Raw genomic sequence first — 14,335 nt, 5'->3', positions numbered from 1 at the left:
CCTGGTTTACAGTACTGCAGTACTGACACTTACAGCACACAGCAGATGGGGAATTCCAGACCTGCCAGTGTATAACCACACTGCAGAAACGGCAGCTTTAGTCCTCTATGGAAGTCACAGAAACAAGAAATAATTAGTTTTCAGCGCTGGTGGGGAACTGGTGGGACACAGTAGTAACTTTGTGTTTTAATAATGACACATATCAGGAAAATCCATTCTAAGGGTGTGACAGCTCCTCTTTTGAACAGAGATTATATTCAGCACTTGTATCAGCCAAGGTCTGTAGACTTCCAGGTAGATAATTAAAGAACTGTACAGTGGCTTTGAATGATGAAGGGCCATCTTTCTACGTCCTGTAATTTAGATATGAGTTACAGTCATTTCCCACACACTTTAGAGAGCAGACACGTGTAGGGACCCAAAGAGGCAGATATGCATTTTAGTAAAACCATGGGCACCTACATAAGCTCCGTTCCTCACTCTGCAAGAAGAAGGTATGTGAAGGATTAGGCTGTTTTTAATCAAACTCATGCACCAAAGACTTTGCTAAGCATCCACACTGGCATCCCGAACGATGCACATCTGAACCAAGCACAGTCACTATAATGTGGGTGAATACACTCAGGAGGATTTGTCTTGTCAAATATAAACCCACCTGTTTGTTACAGAGAACTTGTTTTAACTAAAAAGTATGCAATCAAAGAGGAGCTCAGATTTCAAAGAAACATAGTAGACTTTCATTTTAATAATGGCTTTGCCCACATTCTTCCCAGGAATGGTGTGCTAACTGCTGGTAGCTGGATTTCCCCAAACGCACAGAGCAGTTCACAAGTAGCAGCCACTCTAGTAAAGAAATTTCATAGAATCCTAGAATGGTTTGGGTTGGAAGGGACCTTTAAAGGTCACCTAGTTCAACTCCCCTGCAATGAGCAGGGACATCTTCAACTAGATCAGACTGCTCAGAGCCCCCATCCAACCTGACTTTGAATGTTTCCAGGGATGGGACATCTACAGCCTCTCTGGGCAACCTGGCCCAGTGTTTCACCACCCTCATTGCAAAAAATCTTCTCTCTATATCTAGTCTGAACCTCTACTTTTTTAGTTTAAAACCATTACTCCTTGTCTTATCACTGCAGACCCTGCTAAAAATTCTGTCCTCATCTTTCTTATAAGTCCCATTTAAGTACTGAAAGACCATAATAAGGTCTCTCCAGAGCCTTCTCTTCTCCAGACTGAACAACATCAACTCTCCCAGCCTGTCCTTGCAGGATAGATGCTCCAGCCCTCTGACCATTTTTGTGGCCACCTTCTGGATCCACTCCAACAGTCTTTCCTGTACTGGGGATCCCAGAGTTGGATGCAGTTCACCAGGTGGGGTCTCTCCAGAACAGAATAGAGGGGCAGAATCACCTCCCTTGACCTGCTGGCCAAATTCCTTTTGATGGAGCCCAGGGTACGGTTGGCTCTCTGGGCTGCAAGTGCATTTTCCCACCTCATGTCCAGCATTTTATCCACCAGTACCCTCGAGTCCTTCTCAGCAGGGCTGCTCTCAATACCTTCATCCCCCAGCCAGTACTGATACCAGGGGTTGCCCGGAACCTAGCTGCAGGACCTTGCACTTCACCTTGTTGAACTGCATGAGGTTCATGTGGGCCCACTGCTCAAGCTTGCCCAGGCCCCTCTGAATGGCATCCTGTCCCTCAGGCGTGGCAACCACACACTCAGCTTGGCATCATCTGCAAACTTGGTGAGAATGTAATTGATCCCACCATCTGTCATTGATGAAGGTACTAAATAGTCCTAGTCCCAACACAGACCCCAGAGGGACACCAGTCATGACTGATCTCTTCCTGGTCATTGAGCTGTTGACTGCTACTCTCTGGATGCTATTCATTACAGGCTTCTTTGTCATTAAACTAAACTGACACTAACCACCCTGCTACCCAGCCAAAACCCTTCCCCAGACTAAATCATAGCTTCCTAGCATTTGCATTTTCCAGGCTTGGCTTCATCTTCCTCAAGCATCTGGAGGGTCTCCAGACCCATAGATCCCCCTCCTTCTCCTTCTTTCATCATCCTCCCTCAGTGCTTCCTTTGCAGCTCCTATGCATGCAGCAGCAGCTATTTCAATAGTGGCAGCACATCAGCTCTTTCCCAGCCAGCCCAAGCTCTGCAGGGATGAGTGTGCAAAGTCCTAAGGCACTGCAGCAGATTTTGTTTCACTGCCATCAGCAACAGGACTGGCTTTGTCTTAGAGGTTGAATGGATTCAGGGAAACAGCATGGTTGGCAGGAAATATCCTTGAGGATCAGCGAAATCAAAGATTCAGCTGTGCTATCGGGATATGTCAGGTGCAAGTCATATAGAAAGGCAGGGAGGCAGACTAATAGGACTGATGGGGTTTGTCCCTGTGGTACAGCTTGTAAAGTGTGATGTTCCTATGTAAAAGAGCCAGTATGAAAAGTATGAGGAGACTCAAGTGTTTCTTTTGCAGACATTCCATACCTGATAATTCAAAGTCAACAGCAAGTGAGATTCAAAGTAAATGACAGGAAATGGAACTAAACTGTTCTTCTTCCCTGGTTCATCACAAACAGAGCTAGTTCCAAGAGAACATCACAGAAAATATCTAGCTTTTAAATCTTTATATATTATATTGAGACTACACAGCTATCTACAGTTTCCCCATTTCTTGAAGTAACCTTCTGCTACCTCATCTGTGTACTAGGTAAGTATTTTCAGAGGGAGGTGGAGGAAACGGTAATTTGAATGATGCGCTTTCGGTATGCAGTTCTCATTCAAAAAAGCCAAACTGGAAACCTGTATTAATTTCTACAATTACCATTATTCCCTGAGCAAGGCTCTAACTGCATTAGACTTCTGTGGTGTGGCTTTCATTCATTAGTTCTAGATAGGATCTAGTTCTAACCAGGATCAGCTATGAGCTTAGACCAGGTTACTCAGAGCTTTATCCAGTCTGGACTGGAAATACCTTCAAGGATGGAGATGGCCCAGCCCCCTAGGCAAGCTGCCCCACTGCTCAGCTGCCCTTAAGGGGGAGAAAGCCTTTCTGTATATTCCTGAACTGCTCCTGTGACAAGTTGCACCCATTGCCTCTCATCCTCCTACCATGCACTGCTGGGAGAGCCTGATTTCATCTTCTTGATAGCCCCCCTATATCCCTACACACCTGGACAATGTTTCTAAATTCCTCCTTTGCATCCCCTATAAGGATGCTTTCCAACAGCATCCCTACACACCTGGACAATGTTTCTAAATTCCTCCTTTGCATCCCCTATAAGGATGCTTTCCAACAGCATCTCTACACACCTGGACAATGTTTCTAAATTCTTCCTTTGCAGCCTGTCTGTTCTTCCACCCTCTGTATGGTGCTTTTTGAATCTGAACTCTGTCGTGAGTTCCCTGCCTAGCCATGGTAGTCTCCTGATATTTCTTGTTTTCCTGAGCTTCAGAAGAGACCCTTCTTGTGCCAGAGTGGCTTCCAGGAACAAGGCAATCTTTGGATGAACCCATCTCTGTGAGGATTTTTTTGGTCAAAGTGAAAGCTGTATGTGAGCCTGCACTGATTTCAGCTAGGTAATTTATAACACCAAGTATAAAACAGACACTTAAACTGTTTGTAATTCTACAAAAGAGTCTTTACCAACATAACTCCACTTAATGCCTCTGTAATATTTTTCTTATTTAAAAGCGTCTGAAAATATTTTCAAAATAGAAACCAAGAGTTTTGGCTTGCTGGCTGTGTTTAATCAAACCATTTGTTATTTTGAAAGTGAAAGATACAGAATTTTTACCATACATTGAAACAATAAGAAGGAAAAAGCATCTATTTTTTCCATTAAGATTAAATTAAAACTGAAGTCTGCAATTTCAAAAGCTAAATTTGTATTGTGCTCGCATATCACATTTCCATGTTGACAGTGAAAACACTCAGCAAACTCTGCTTCACACCCTGCTACCTCAGGCCCCATTCTCACATATTTTTTTTGCTTAATAACACAAGCAGCACTGCACTAGTCCAGTGTATCAGTGTGCCACTGCATAAAAATATGAGTAGGTAATCAGAAATGTGCGCATTTCCCACATAGTGCGTGATGAGCACATTTCCTGCGCTGCCAAACATCAGAGACAGGAAGCATCACCACCAGCACCCAAAAGTTACTGTACTGCATTTTTTTTTCTCTCTCTTTTTTTTTTTAAATCCAGGTGTCAGTCAGCATGGCTGAGAACTAAAAGTCCCCTGATTTCACAGAAACAAAACAGTTAATTTATTTCAGATGGAAAGCCCCAGAATGAAAAGGATCTGGTTTCTGATAAACTGCATGATCTTATTATGCTCTAATTACAAAATAGTTGTAAGAAAAAGGAGAGTTACTAGGTATGTGTGTCTCAGATTGAAATGTGCTTTGCTATGATGAGGAAATATACATATAATTGCTTGCAGTGACTCTATAGTATACGTGTCTATATAACTATATATAGCACAATAGTTAATGCTAACAACATTCATCATAAAATATTGTTAATATTCTTCTGTAAAGACAAATCATAGAAATTTGAGAGGATGCCATAGAGAAAATAGTAACTGTAAGAACAACTTATATTTGGCAACTTTTTTTACAGGAGACTTCCAATAAGTAGTGGTGACTTACAACAGCTGTGTGAAATAGCCAGAGAAGTTAGTAAAGTGGCTAAAGTCACACAAGCTGGGAGCTCAGTGCCCATGGAAATGTCTGGAGGTTGAAACAAAGGAAAAAACCTGTAGTAACCTCTTCAAAGAGGTAGAAGGCATACCACAATGGATGCAGGGAATGGACTGTATTTTAATCTCCATATAATTCATAAAACCAGGGAACACTTCACTTATATGGCCTCCACAGGGATTTCAAGAGATCCTGCCATGTCTCCTCTTTGCTGTCATGGTAAAAAACAAAAAAATTCCACAAGGTCCTCTACAGAAGCTAGGAGAACCCCTAAAAAAAAAAAATCAAAAAATCCCCAGAAATATTTCAAGTATTCTGCAGATACTTTAGAAGCAGACAGGGCAATTTTGGACACAACTAGCAGTTCGCAGGAACATTTCTGTGAAGACATTTTACACTGAGGAAGTGAAAGAGCTGAAACAGAATTTAGGAAAGCTCTGGTCACTTGCTGTCCAGAGTCAGATCTCTGGCTCTGTTCATGCATGAGCTGAAACACTGAGCTAAATACATCCCTAATGTTATGCTGCCCACAGAACAAATGCAACAAAATTTTTTCAAGTGGAAGATAGTTGCCCAAAGCTTAACTTGTGGCATTCCTTGGTTGGCATTAGGCTTCAGATATTTTCAAATATAAAAACCCTCTTGTATTTTGAGAAATCTGATGCCATTCAGGCTTGATTATGCCTTATTGGTTGCAAAAATAAAAACACCACTATATTAATTGGGAATAAAAGCTAACATTGGGAACATCTGAAAGTTCAAACCAAAGAAACACCTCTCAAAAAGCCTCCAATGCTCAGTTAAATCAGCCCAACACCATGACCCCTAAAAACAGTAGCAAGATTTTAGTCTCAGTGGCTTCAGGATTTCATTCCAGAAAGCATTTGCTCATAGCAGAAATTAGATCAAAAAGAAAATTAATTATGGATACCATCACCCCGTTATGAACTGACTGTATGATATTAGAGAATTTTTGTGTTGCAAAATATTATCCCTACTGCTCAAAAGCGCCCTCCCCCCCTTTTTTTTTTGTAAAATGAACACCATTTTCTCTCACATCAAAACTAGTTTCTATTTCCTTTAAGTGCCTCTTTTGCTTGAGGATGGATTATCAGTAGTTTATCTCTTTAGGTCACGTAAAAGACATAAGCATTTCAAAGAAATCACTTGTTTTCATCGTAAAGTCAAAGCTCAGCTACATGACCGGCAAGTGGATATCCTGCAACAGGGCAGCACTGCTTGTCTGGGCACTCCAGACCAGCCCTCCAGCACAGCACAGATTTGGCCAGCTAATGCTGGAGAAGTGTATGATGGACAGCAAGAGTACAGTAAAGCTAAAAATTGTTCATACGTGGAAGCTAACACCTTGCCTAAGCCAAAAAGTAGCATTTGGAAACAAAAATAGAGAATGGAGGAGTGTAAGGCCAGTCAACAGCAACCAGAAAGAAACCTAAAAGCAGAAGTCAGAAGAAGCAGCTTGAAACTGTTTACACCAGCAAGCGGGACTTAAAGACTTCATGGGACTTTTTATCCTCTTTGCTTTAACTAAACTTGTCCAGTGTGGTAATCTTGGAAATTCTCTCACATTTTTTCCGTCTCGCACTCTACCAAGTAGTTGCCAGAAAGAATGGAAAACAATGCATAGGAACAGGTTGAATACTAGGAAGTATTTGCAAGTTTCTTCTGTGTACATTCAGAAGTTAGATGAATCACTCATCACAAAGCTACAGGAATTCTGGAAAATGGTAAAAAGCAGGTGGTGATACCCAGCTGTGCTACTGCTGCAAAAAAAATGTTCCTCTGTCCTTTTATTGGACAGAGTCCAATGAGACGATGCCAACCTAAGGACAAAAAGGGTTCTGTATCAAATGATGGGGTTATTCTAATAAACACTGAAACTGATAGGCTCAAATTACACTTTTTTTTTTTTAATTTCCTGTAATAATAATAGAAGAAAAGGAGACTAATAATTAAACAGAAAGGTATTTCAAGCAGCAATTAGCCACCATGATCTGCAGGAAATAGAGCAAGGTGTTACACAGGTAGGTTCAAGTGGTGAGAGATGAAGGAGACAGGTCTGTTACCAACCATCCCATGATGAAACTGAAAACCTCCAGCAAATCAGGAGGACAGAAGTTATGTGAAAAGGTTTTCAGTGGGTCAGGACATAACTGTTCCTCATGGTATCATGCTAAATCTCACCAGAGCCTGGACTACGCTTCTGTCTACAGGAAACAAGGGTAGTGAAGCTGAATATGGATAAACACACAAGATTTTTAAGTATTATATTTCTAAAGTTAAGAATAAGTAGCCCTTTTGACACTACATATGTCATGTAAGGGCATTCAGAACAATGGAATCATGCAAGCTGGAGGGGACCAACATCTAAGTCCATCTGTGCAAGCTAGTCCAACTCCTCAAAGTAAGATCCTCTACAATAACCATATTCATAGTTAGCAGAATATTTTAATTTAGGAAATTCCACACAGGTGTTTCCCTGGTTTCCTGTGGTCTACAAAAGCAGAATGTAACTCAAGCAATAAAAGAAAATCTTGTCAGCCCTATTATTATATTTTCTCATTTTCCTCTCACTTTAACTGTACCCATACCTAAGTTTTGTAGACATTTTTCCCATTCTCAAAATGATGTAACTCGCTTTGGACTCAGGAAATAAAATCTTAAAGATGAGTAAGCTTGCATAGAAAGAGTGAATCAGAGTCAGTGAAATATTCCATCACAAGAAAAAAGAATGTCTTGAAGATCAGAGTCATTCAGAGGAAGAAAGTAATTGTTGAGGGGGGGGGGGGGGAAATGTGAATAATAATCAAATCAAACTTCCATGTTGAGATATCTGCTACTGAATGCAGTAAGCTTTGGTCTTACAGCATTTAAGCAAGGCTTACAGGAGAGTGTGAGGATATTGTAGCTTTACACTGTCTTTATATGTCCTATGACCCTAAGCTAGAAGTTTAGGTGCCACACTTCTTTGTAGATATACATTGTTCATCTCTTCTCCAAATCAGATACTCATACTCCCACTTTTCTCTCTATTTTTGCCAATCTTACACAAATCTTTACACAAGTTGACAAATAGACCTGGTTTAGAGCGAGCCAGGGAGGCAGCACTGATTTCCTTTGCGCAGGGACAAAGAGCAGCAGTAGTAATCCAGAGACTGGGACTTACTGATTTGAAAGACTGGAGAGAACTCTCCGATGGCAGCTTAGAGGATCAGGACATAACACTGGTGTATTAAGAGCATTATAAATTCAGCATATGAGAACAGCAGAATGTAAGAATATCATCTAGTGCCAGGTGGTCGGCTTGGTAACCACAACTTTTTCCTCCTTTACAGTACAGTACTCCATATATTCATCCTGCCCTTTTGGCTGCCTTCAAGTCCAGTAGCACCAGGATCCTAAAAGCAAAGGCTACTACCTACCCCAACGTTATAATATCTTCTGAGGGCCTACATACAATCTTTCCACAAGTAGGCATTTTTCTTGACCGTACTTTACCTCACTTCTATTCCAAACTTCCTCCAAACCATAGCAAACACAGCCCCCCCCCCCCCGAAAAAAAAAAAGATCTCCTGCATTTATTTCTGTTGATGTGTTACCATCAAGATATTCTTGAGTGCATTCAGTGCAACATTATCAAGAAAAGTAATATCATCTCCTAGTGATGTCCCAACAAGAATGTCAGAAGAAGAATAGGTTGTACAGAGATGAAGCTGGAAAAGACTTCAGACTCACAGAAGTTTGTCAGATATAAGACAAAATAATTCATGCAATATGCCAGAAACAAGCTTGTAGCCTCGAAGAGGCTTCATTTCAGAATCCTTTAAGATAGCGAGGCCAAAGCTCTCAGTGAAATGAATCTGTTGCACCCTACAGACTACACTGTTATCCTATAGTAACATAACTGATCTCCTCTGCCAAATAAAGTACCTGGAAAACAATTCAAATATTGTGTGGCAGCAGCATCGCCTTGATGTAAGTGACCAGGATACTGTTCTTTATTTACTCATGAGATATTTACTGCAAGAAGGTGAAGTACAGAGTCCATGCAGTAGCACATGATCGTCCCTTTCTAAAAGAAGGTCGGAAGCAACACCTGTAATGTCCATTGGTATGCTTAACAAATCCCAAAGGTAGGTAGTAACTTCATTTTAAACGGAGAACAGACGTTCCCTGTCTGGTAAACGACCTGCCAACAGCCTTATATTGATAATAGGCACAAACAAGCAAACCTTCCTGTTCTTCAGGGAAGTGACTCTGGCTACTTCCTCTTTGACTCACAGAACCTAACTATTGGCTTACTTATACCTGCTTGTAAGTATAAGTTCAAGACATTGCCCCCTTTTTGCCTGAGACCACCGAGTACAGAGGGATGTGGTAGGGAATAGGGATTTTCCCTTGATATAACTTTGGCCTTTGCCTTTTAACATTTTATTGGACCATTCTGAAAAGAGTTTGGACACAGCATCTCTGTAACCCTCCCAGTAATTCACGGAGGACAGCTACTAACTGAAGAAACAGGAGGCACTGTCAAAAAAAATCATGCTAGATATGAAAACAAATACCGTACTGATAACATCTCTTACTTCCTTTTTAGCCTTGTTCAGGGATGTTAAGAGCAGTTAGTAAATACCTCTGCCTTACAATGGTCAGTGTTTACCTGATAGCCTGGAGATAAATATTTCCTTGCAGGACAGCCTATGCAGACACATTTATGTCACTGCTCATGTGCAGAGGCTCAGTAGCCTCCTGTGGTTAAAACCACCCTGATGCAGACAGTCTGTCCTTGCGTGCACATCTGTCTGCAGGCAGCTTTCGGTCTCCCTGGGTCCTCTATATCACCACCCACTACGGAACTGTAGATACGCAAGCAAGTTCTCAGTTACCATGATCATATGCAGCCCTGTACAAATAATTCATGAGCTGTTTATAAGTAATCAAAGTTGTATGCATTATTTAATAAAACAAAATCATCAAAATGTCCCAGAAAAAAATCCAAACCAACAAATGAGCTGAAGTCAGGATGTCCAGGGACCAGATTAAACACTTAAACCTCTAAATCATCAACACAGATAAATAGAGAGTAACAATTAATTATTCATCTTGCTTTGCACCCATGGTTTCTTCTTTGCAGTGGAACTCAAGTATGTATGAAGAACACATGGCTCCCTCAAACACGTAATGTTCATGTTGTCTTTACAAACAACAGCTCTTTAATCAATCTTTGCACATCCCAAATCACTTAAAATTATGGAGGCATCACTGAACTATGGCAGTGTGCTTCCAAATAATCTGACTTTGAAAAATTAAACCAAATTAGATGAGTTCTCGCTGCTTCAAAGCCCTTTCCTATGAAAATCACTTCTAAATATTTTCACAGCACATGTCTAAACAAAACAGATGTCTCTGTCTAACACAGTATTCTAGTTTAAAGAGCAACTGGTGACTTGCAAATAGCTTGTTGCATATGGAACCTTAATAACACTGGCATATCTTAAGGCACTTTTTTGTAATATTCCATTGAGCCCATCTAATCAATAGTAAAGTACAAAATTTCAGAATGCAGGCATGTAGCAGGTGAACTTTGTCAAGACAAAACTGCAGTATTTTCAGCCCATTTGATAAAACCAAGCAGTACTTCTGGTTTGAAAGTACCAATCAGAAAGGGACAAGAATTCAAAGTTCTAGAGGGGATTTTTTTTTCTTTTGGTAACACAGACATACACAGACACAGAAAACAAACCCACAGTAATTCAGTCTCATCTGGTTTAACCTCAACCACGAGACCCTGCTGTCTGTTTTCTTTCTCAAAGGACTCACGTCACTGTGCCCTGCAAAAAGGGAACTTCCACCATTTGTGGTGAGGATACATGATAAACAGATCTGTTCACACCAACTAGCAGGGCTGCCTGCGTCAATAAAAGGCGGTAGCAGAGTCAGTGAACTGTCATTTGGTGCTTGGAGGATTATCGTTTCAAAAGTCGCTTCACGTTAAAGTAAGATGCCAGGATTTTTTTTCCCCCACAGCAACATGACTGAATTAAATGGAAAAGACGACTGCAAGCTGGCAGAAGGCAAAATCCATAAAAAGAAGCAAAAGGCTTTGTAAGTATATACATCTTAGTATAAACTCAAATGTATTAGAAGTGAACATAGCACTAGAATCTTGGAGATTAAGAATTAGCACCGTGTTTCAGGCTAAATGACTGTACAGCCTTCTCAAAGCCCAGGACTACAACATCATTAAAAATGGCTTGTGCTGATGCACACCAATGAATTGATTCCCTTATCAATCAGGAGTAGATTTCAGATACACTGGGAGCCTCAGTCTTTTAAAAAAAATTACTTGGATATGTAACTCCCCAGACTTCAGTCATAGGATGGAGCTGTCTGCCTCTGTTTAAGAAATTTAAGTAGAATTGAAATGCAACTACAATTTTAATGGATTACAAAAATGTTTGTTCATTGGTTTCAGTGGTGCAGATCTCAAAAATTATCTGAAGTGCATGGTACCACGTATCGAATCTGGGATCAAGACTTCTAACTCCAGAAACTTCATGTAAGTACCAAGGTACACTAAACTATTACAAAATATAACTATACTAGATAAGGATATGGTAAACTATTTAGTTAATTTCTAAGCTACTTCTAGAGCAGTAAATACTATAACAATGCCTAGAATTTCCAAAATGCAAAAGATGTAAAAAATAGGAAGTAGAAACTATTTTTGGACTTAAGGATTATTTTACATAAGTTTACATCAAACAATGAGGGACAAGACACCTCCGTTAAATCTGTTTTCTTCAGAGGGACATTATATCCATTCCCTAAAGATTTGCAAGAAATGGTGCTTCACACTCAAGTGAAGAGCAGGTGCAGTACTATTCTTATTTCAGGAATATGGAAACAAAAGTACAGATACAAAATTAATGGTCAGAGTTACAGTAAAAGCTTATCTTTCTGGCAACAGAATTCAGGATAACATCATAGCTCCTTGGTTTCCCATCTCTCTAATGATTTTTCTCAATGTTGACTTGCCTCCAGGGTCTCAGATTATGTGAAAATCATAAATTTAATAAATACCTGGCACATATTCCTAGAACAGAATAACAAATTATGCAATCTGTCTCCTTTAAACATGCAAAAAACCCCACGTGTTTTCTTGCCTAAAGCCTTTTTTTTTTTTTTCTTATCATCTTAGGCTTCCTGCAGAGGAAGTAATACAGTGGTCCCAGTCTTTGGAAAAGCTCTTGGCCAGCCAAAGTAAGTCTGTTACTCCAAGATGACTTTTTTCTTACTCTGTGGACAAACTCTTATCTGATTTTGCCAAATAGGCAAAGCCATAGCATTCTGCACACACTGACAGAGACCGACCAGTTGCATTTCAGTTATTTACAGCTCCAGTGTAACAAGGCCACTGTTAAAGTTTGTTAAAGTCTGGGTTTTTTCTTCCATTTCCTACTCCCAGTATAGTAAATAAACCTCAAATAGCTCCGTTCAGTGTTTTTTGACCAGTCTTCTGTCCTTGTATAACATACTGGTTTGATTTAGAATTTTCCCTCCACTTGTACCCTAATACAATGCACTGAGGGAGGACTAGAATCCATTCATGTATTTTGGTACCCAGGGTCTAGATCTAAAAGCAGTGAACACAATTAGGAAAACTCCCATCACCCTTAATATTAGAGTATCTATGGTATGCTGAAGGAGGGAATAACAGTGTATTTTGGCAAGATTTTAATACAACTCTTGTTGATTATTTTATCCTCCCTGGTCACAAATATCATGCTATAAATGATGATGTGTTTGCGTTGGCTTTAGGTGGTCAAGGTGTCTTCCGGGAGTTCTTGAAGTCAGAGTTCAGCGAGGAAAACATTGAGTTCTGGTTGGCTTGTGAGGATTACAAGAAAACCAAGTCTGATCACTTACAAGGCAAAGCAGAGAGGATTTATGAGGAGTTTGTTCAGTCAGATGCTATTAAACAGGTACGTACAAAATTAGTATCTGTGTAGTGTTAGAGTGCAAGGATTCTGGAAAATCAGAAAATAGATGAGATGCTTACATGTTCATTCAGTTACATGGGATGAAGCCACAGACACAGGTTTTTACAACTGTACTTGCATCGTTATTGTCTTCAGCCACGAGAGTGGAGTCACACGACACAGGCCAGTACATGGGAGCACCACTAGCAGAAGCTCAGCAGAGGCACCAGCAGCTCAGCAAACGTTGCTGTTCACCAAGCCAGCCCAGATGGAATTACTGCTAGTGTTTGGAATCAGATACTTAGAGCTTTGCTAGTAGGACAGCTGTGGAATATTTCTTGTTTTTTTAAAATACATTCTGGAGAATTAGAAGTAGTGTGTGTTGATCATATTTCAGACTGGAGACTCATTACACACAAGATCTATCCTAGGTTTTAATTGGAGTTTGTTCCTCTACTTACTCCATTATTGAGTTGTATTACCTCTGACTCCATAAGAAACCACATTTCTATAGTGAGCAACAATTTTTGTGCATAACTGGGATGTAAATGTTAAAATTATCTCATTTTTCAATTTTGATATTGGACTCACACTGAGTTTTAAGGCTGTGAACTTGTTCATTGACAGAACAAAGTGATAGATGTAGAAAGAGAGTACATTTTAAAGATGTCAATGGCATTTGTTTTTCACTTTCCAGATAAATATTGACTATCAGATGAGGGAAGCAACAGCCAAAAGGGCTCAAGACCCAACTCACACAAGTTTTGATGAAGCCCAGAAAACTGTGTACATCCTCATGGAAAGGGATTCATATCCCAGGTTTTTGAAATCCAAAGCCTACCTGAACCTTTTGAACCAGCTGCAAACCAACACCTCAAAATGAAGTGCTTGAGGCAGTGAAGAGCCAAGTAGACTCTGTGTCAAATATCCCGCGGAGAAATCCTTCAAGGTGGTTGGATCTTGGCAAGGAATACCCTGGCCTTGGGAGGAGGGGTACAAGCGAGATGCAAACAGCTCCACAGCCAAGACACCGCAGGATAAAAGCTGGCAAGACTGTTACAAGGGTGAGAGCAGCACAGGGAGAAAATCCTCTCTTCCCATATGTTATGGAGTCAAGACAGCATATGGATATTATTTATTGTTTGAACTATGCTGTGAACATTGAACCAAGTCTTAGATCCCAAAGAACTGCTGAATGTTAGGAAGTGCAAGACTAGCAAGCTAAGCGTTGGGGAAAGGTTACCAAGTTCAGAAGAACAAGGATGACTGGCAATTTTGTGCCTAACAAGAAAATGCCCAGATAAGACTGACTAATGGCTTTTTTTCTAGTCTGTGAAGTGTTAATAAGTGTGAGTGCAGTTCCATGATGCTATTGTGCTATGTAAATATATTATAAATTGTCATGTCTTAAAATTTATATTTTTTAAATTATATAAGAATTATATAAGCTGTGTTTTACTAAGTTTGTATTCAGCAGGCAGGTATGTAGCATCTTTTCTGTTTAATTTATTGCAAAACAATAAGCAACTCTTCAATTAAATTACTTAAAAATAAAATTTTGTGGTTATTTTACATTTTAAGTGATCTTTCCATCGAAATCACTGAAATATT

At 40.1% G+C, this 14,335-nt stretch overlaps 2 protein-coding genes across 3 annotated transcripts in view; one reads left to right on the top strand and one right to left on the bottom strand.

The window, feature by feature from the left end:
• RGS4 (regulator of G protein signaling 4) overlaps positions 1-14,335 on the bottom strand; it is a 205,050-nt gene that overhangs the window by 86,956 nt on the left and 103,759 nt on the right. For both annotated transcript variants that reach the window (XM_080406987.1, XM_080406985.1), the window contains exon 2: positions 2-105. The gene's annotated coding sequence lies outside the window, so the exon portion shown is untranslated. The remainder of the gene's footprint in view (position 1; positions 106-14,335) is intronic.
• Positions 10,609-14,304, top strand: RGS1 (regulator of G protein signaling 1). The gene is made up of 5 exons (XM_080406994.1): positions 10,609-10,847; positions 11,218-11,301; positions 11,944-12,005; positions 12,564-12,727; positions 13,422-14,304. The coding sequence occupies exons 1-5, from the start codon at positions 10,744-10,746 to the stop codon at positions 13,605-13,607; spliced, it is 600 nt and encodes a 199-aa protein (XP_080263120.1). The 5' UTR covers positions 10,609-10,743; the 3' UTR covers positions 13,608-14,304.

The sequence above is a fragment of the Falco punctatus genome (genome assembly GCF_963210335.1).
Source record: "Falco punctatus genome assembly, chromosome: 11".
Classification (NCBI taxonomy): domain Eukaryota; kingdom Metazoa; phylum Chordata; class Aves; order Falconiformes; family Falconidae; genus Falco; species Falco punctatus.
This window is presented reverse-complemented; position numbering and strand designations above follow the sequence as displayed.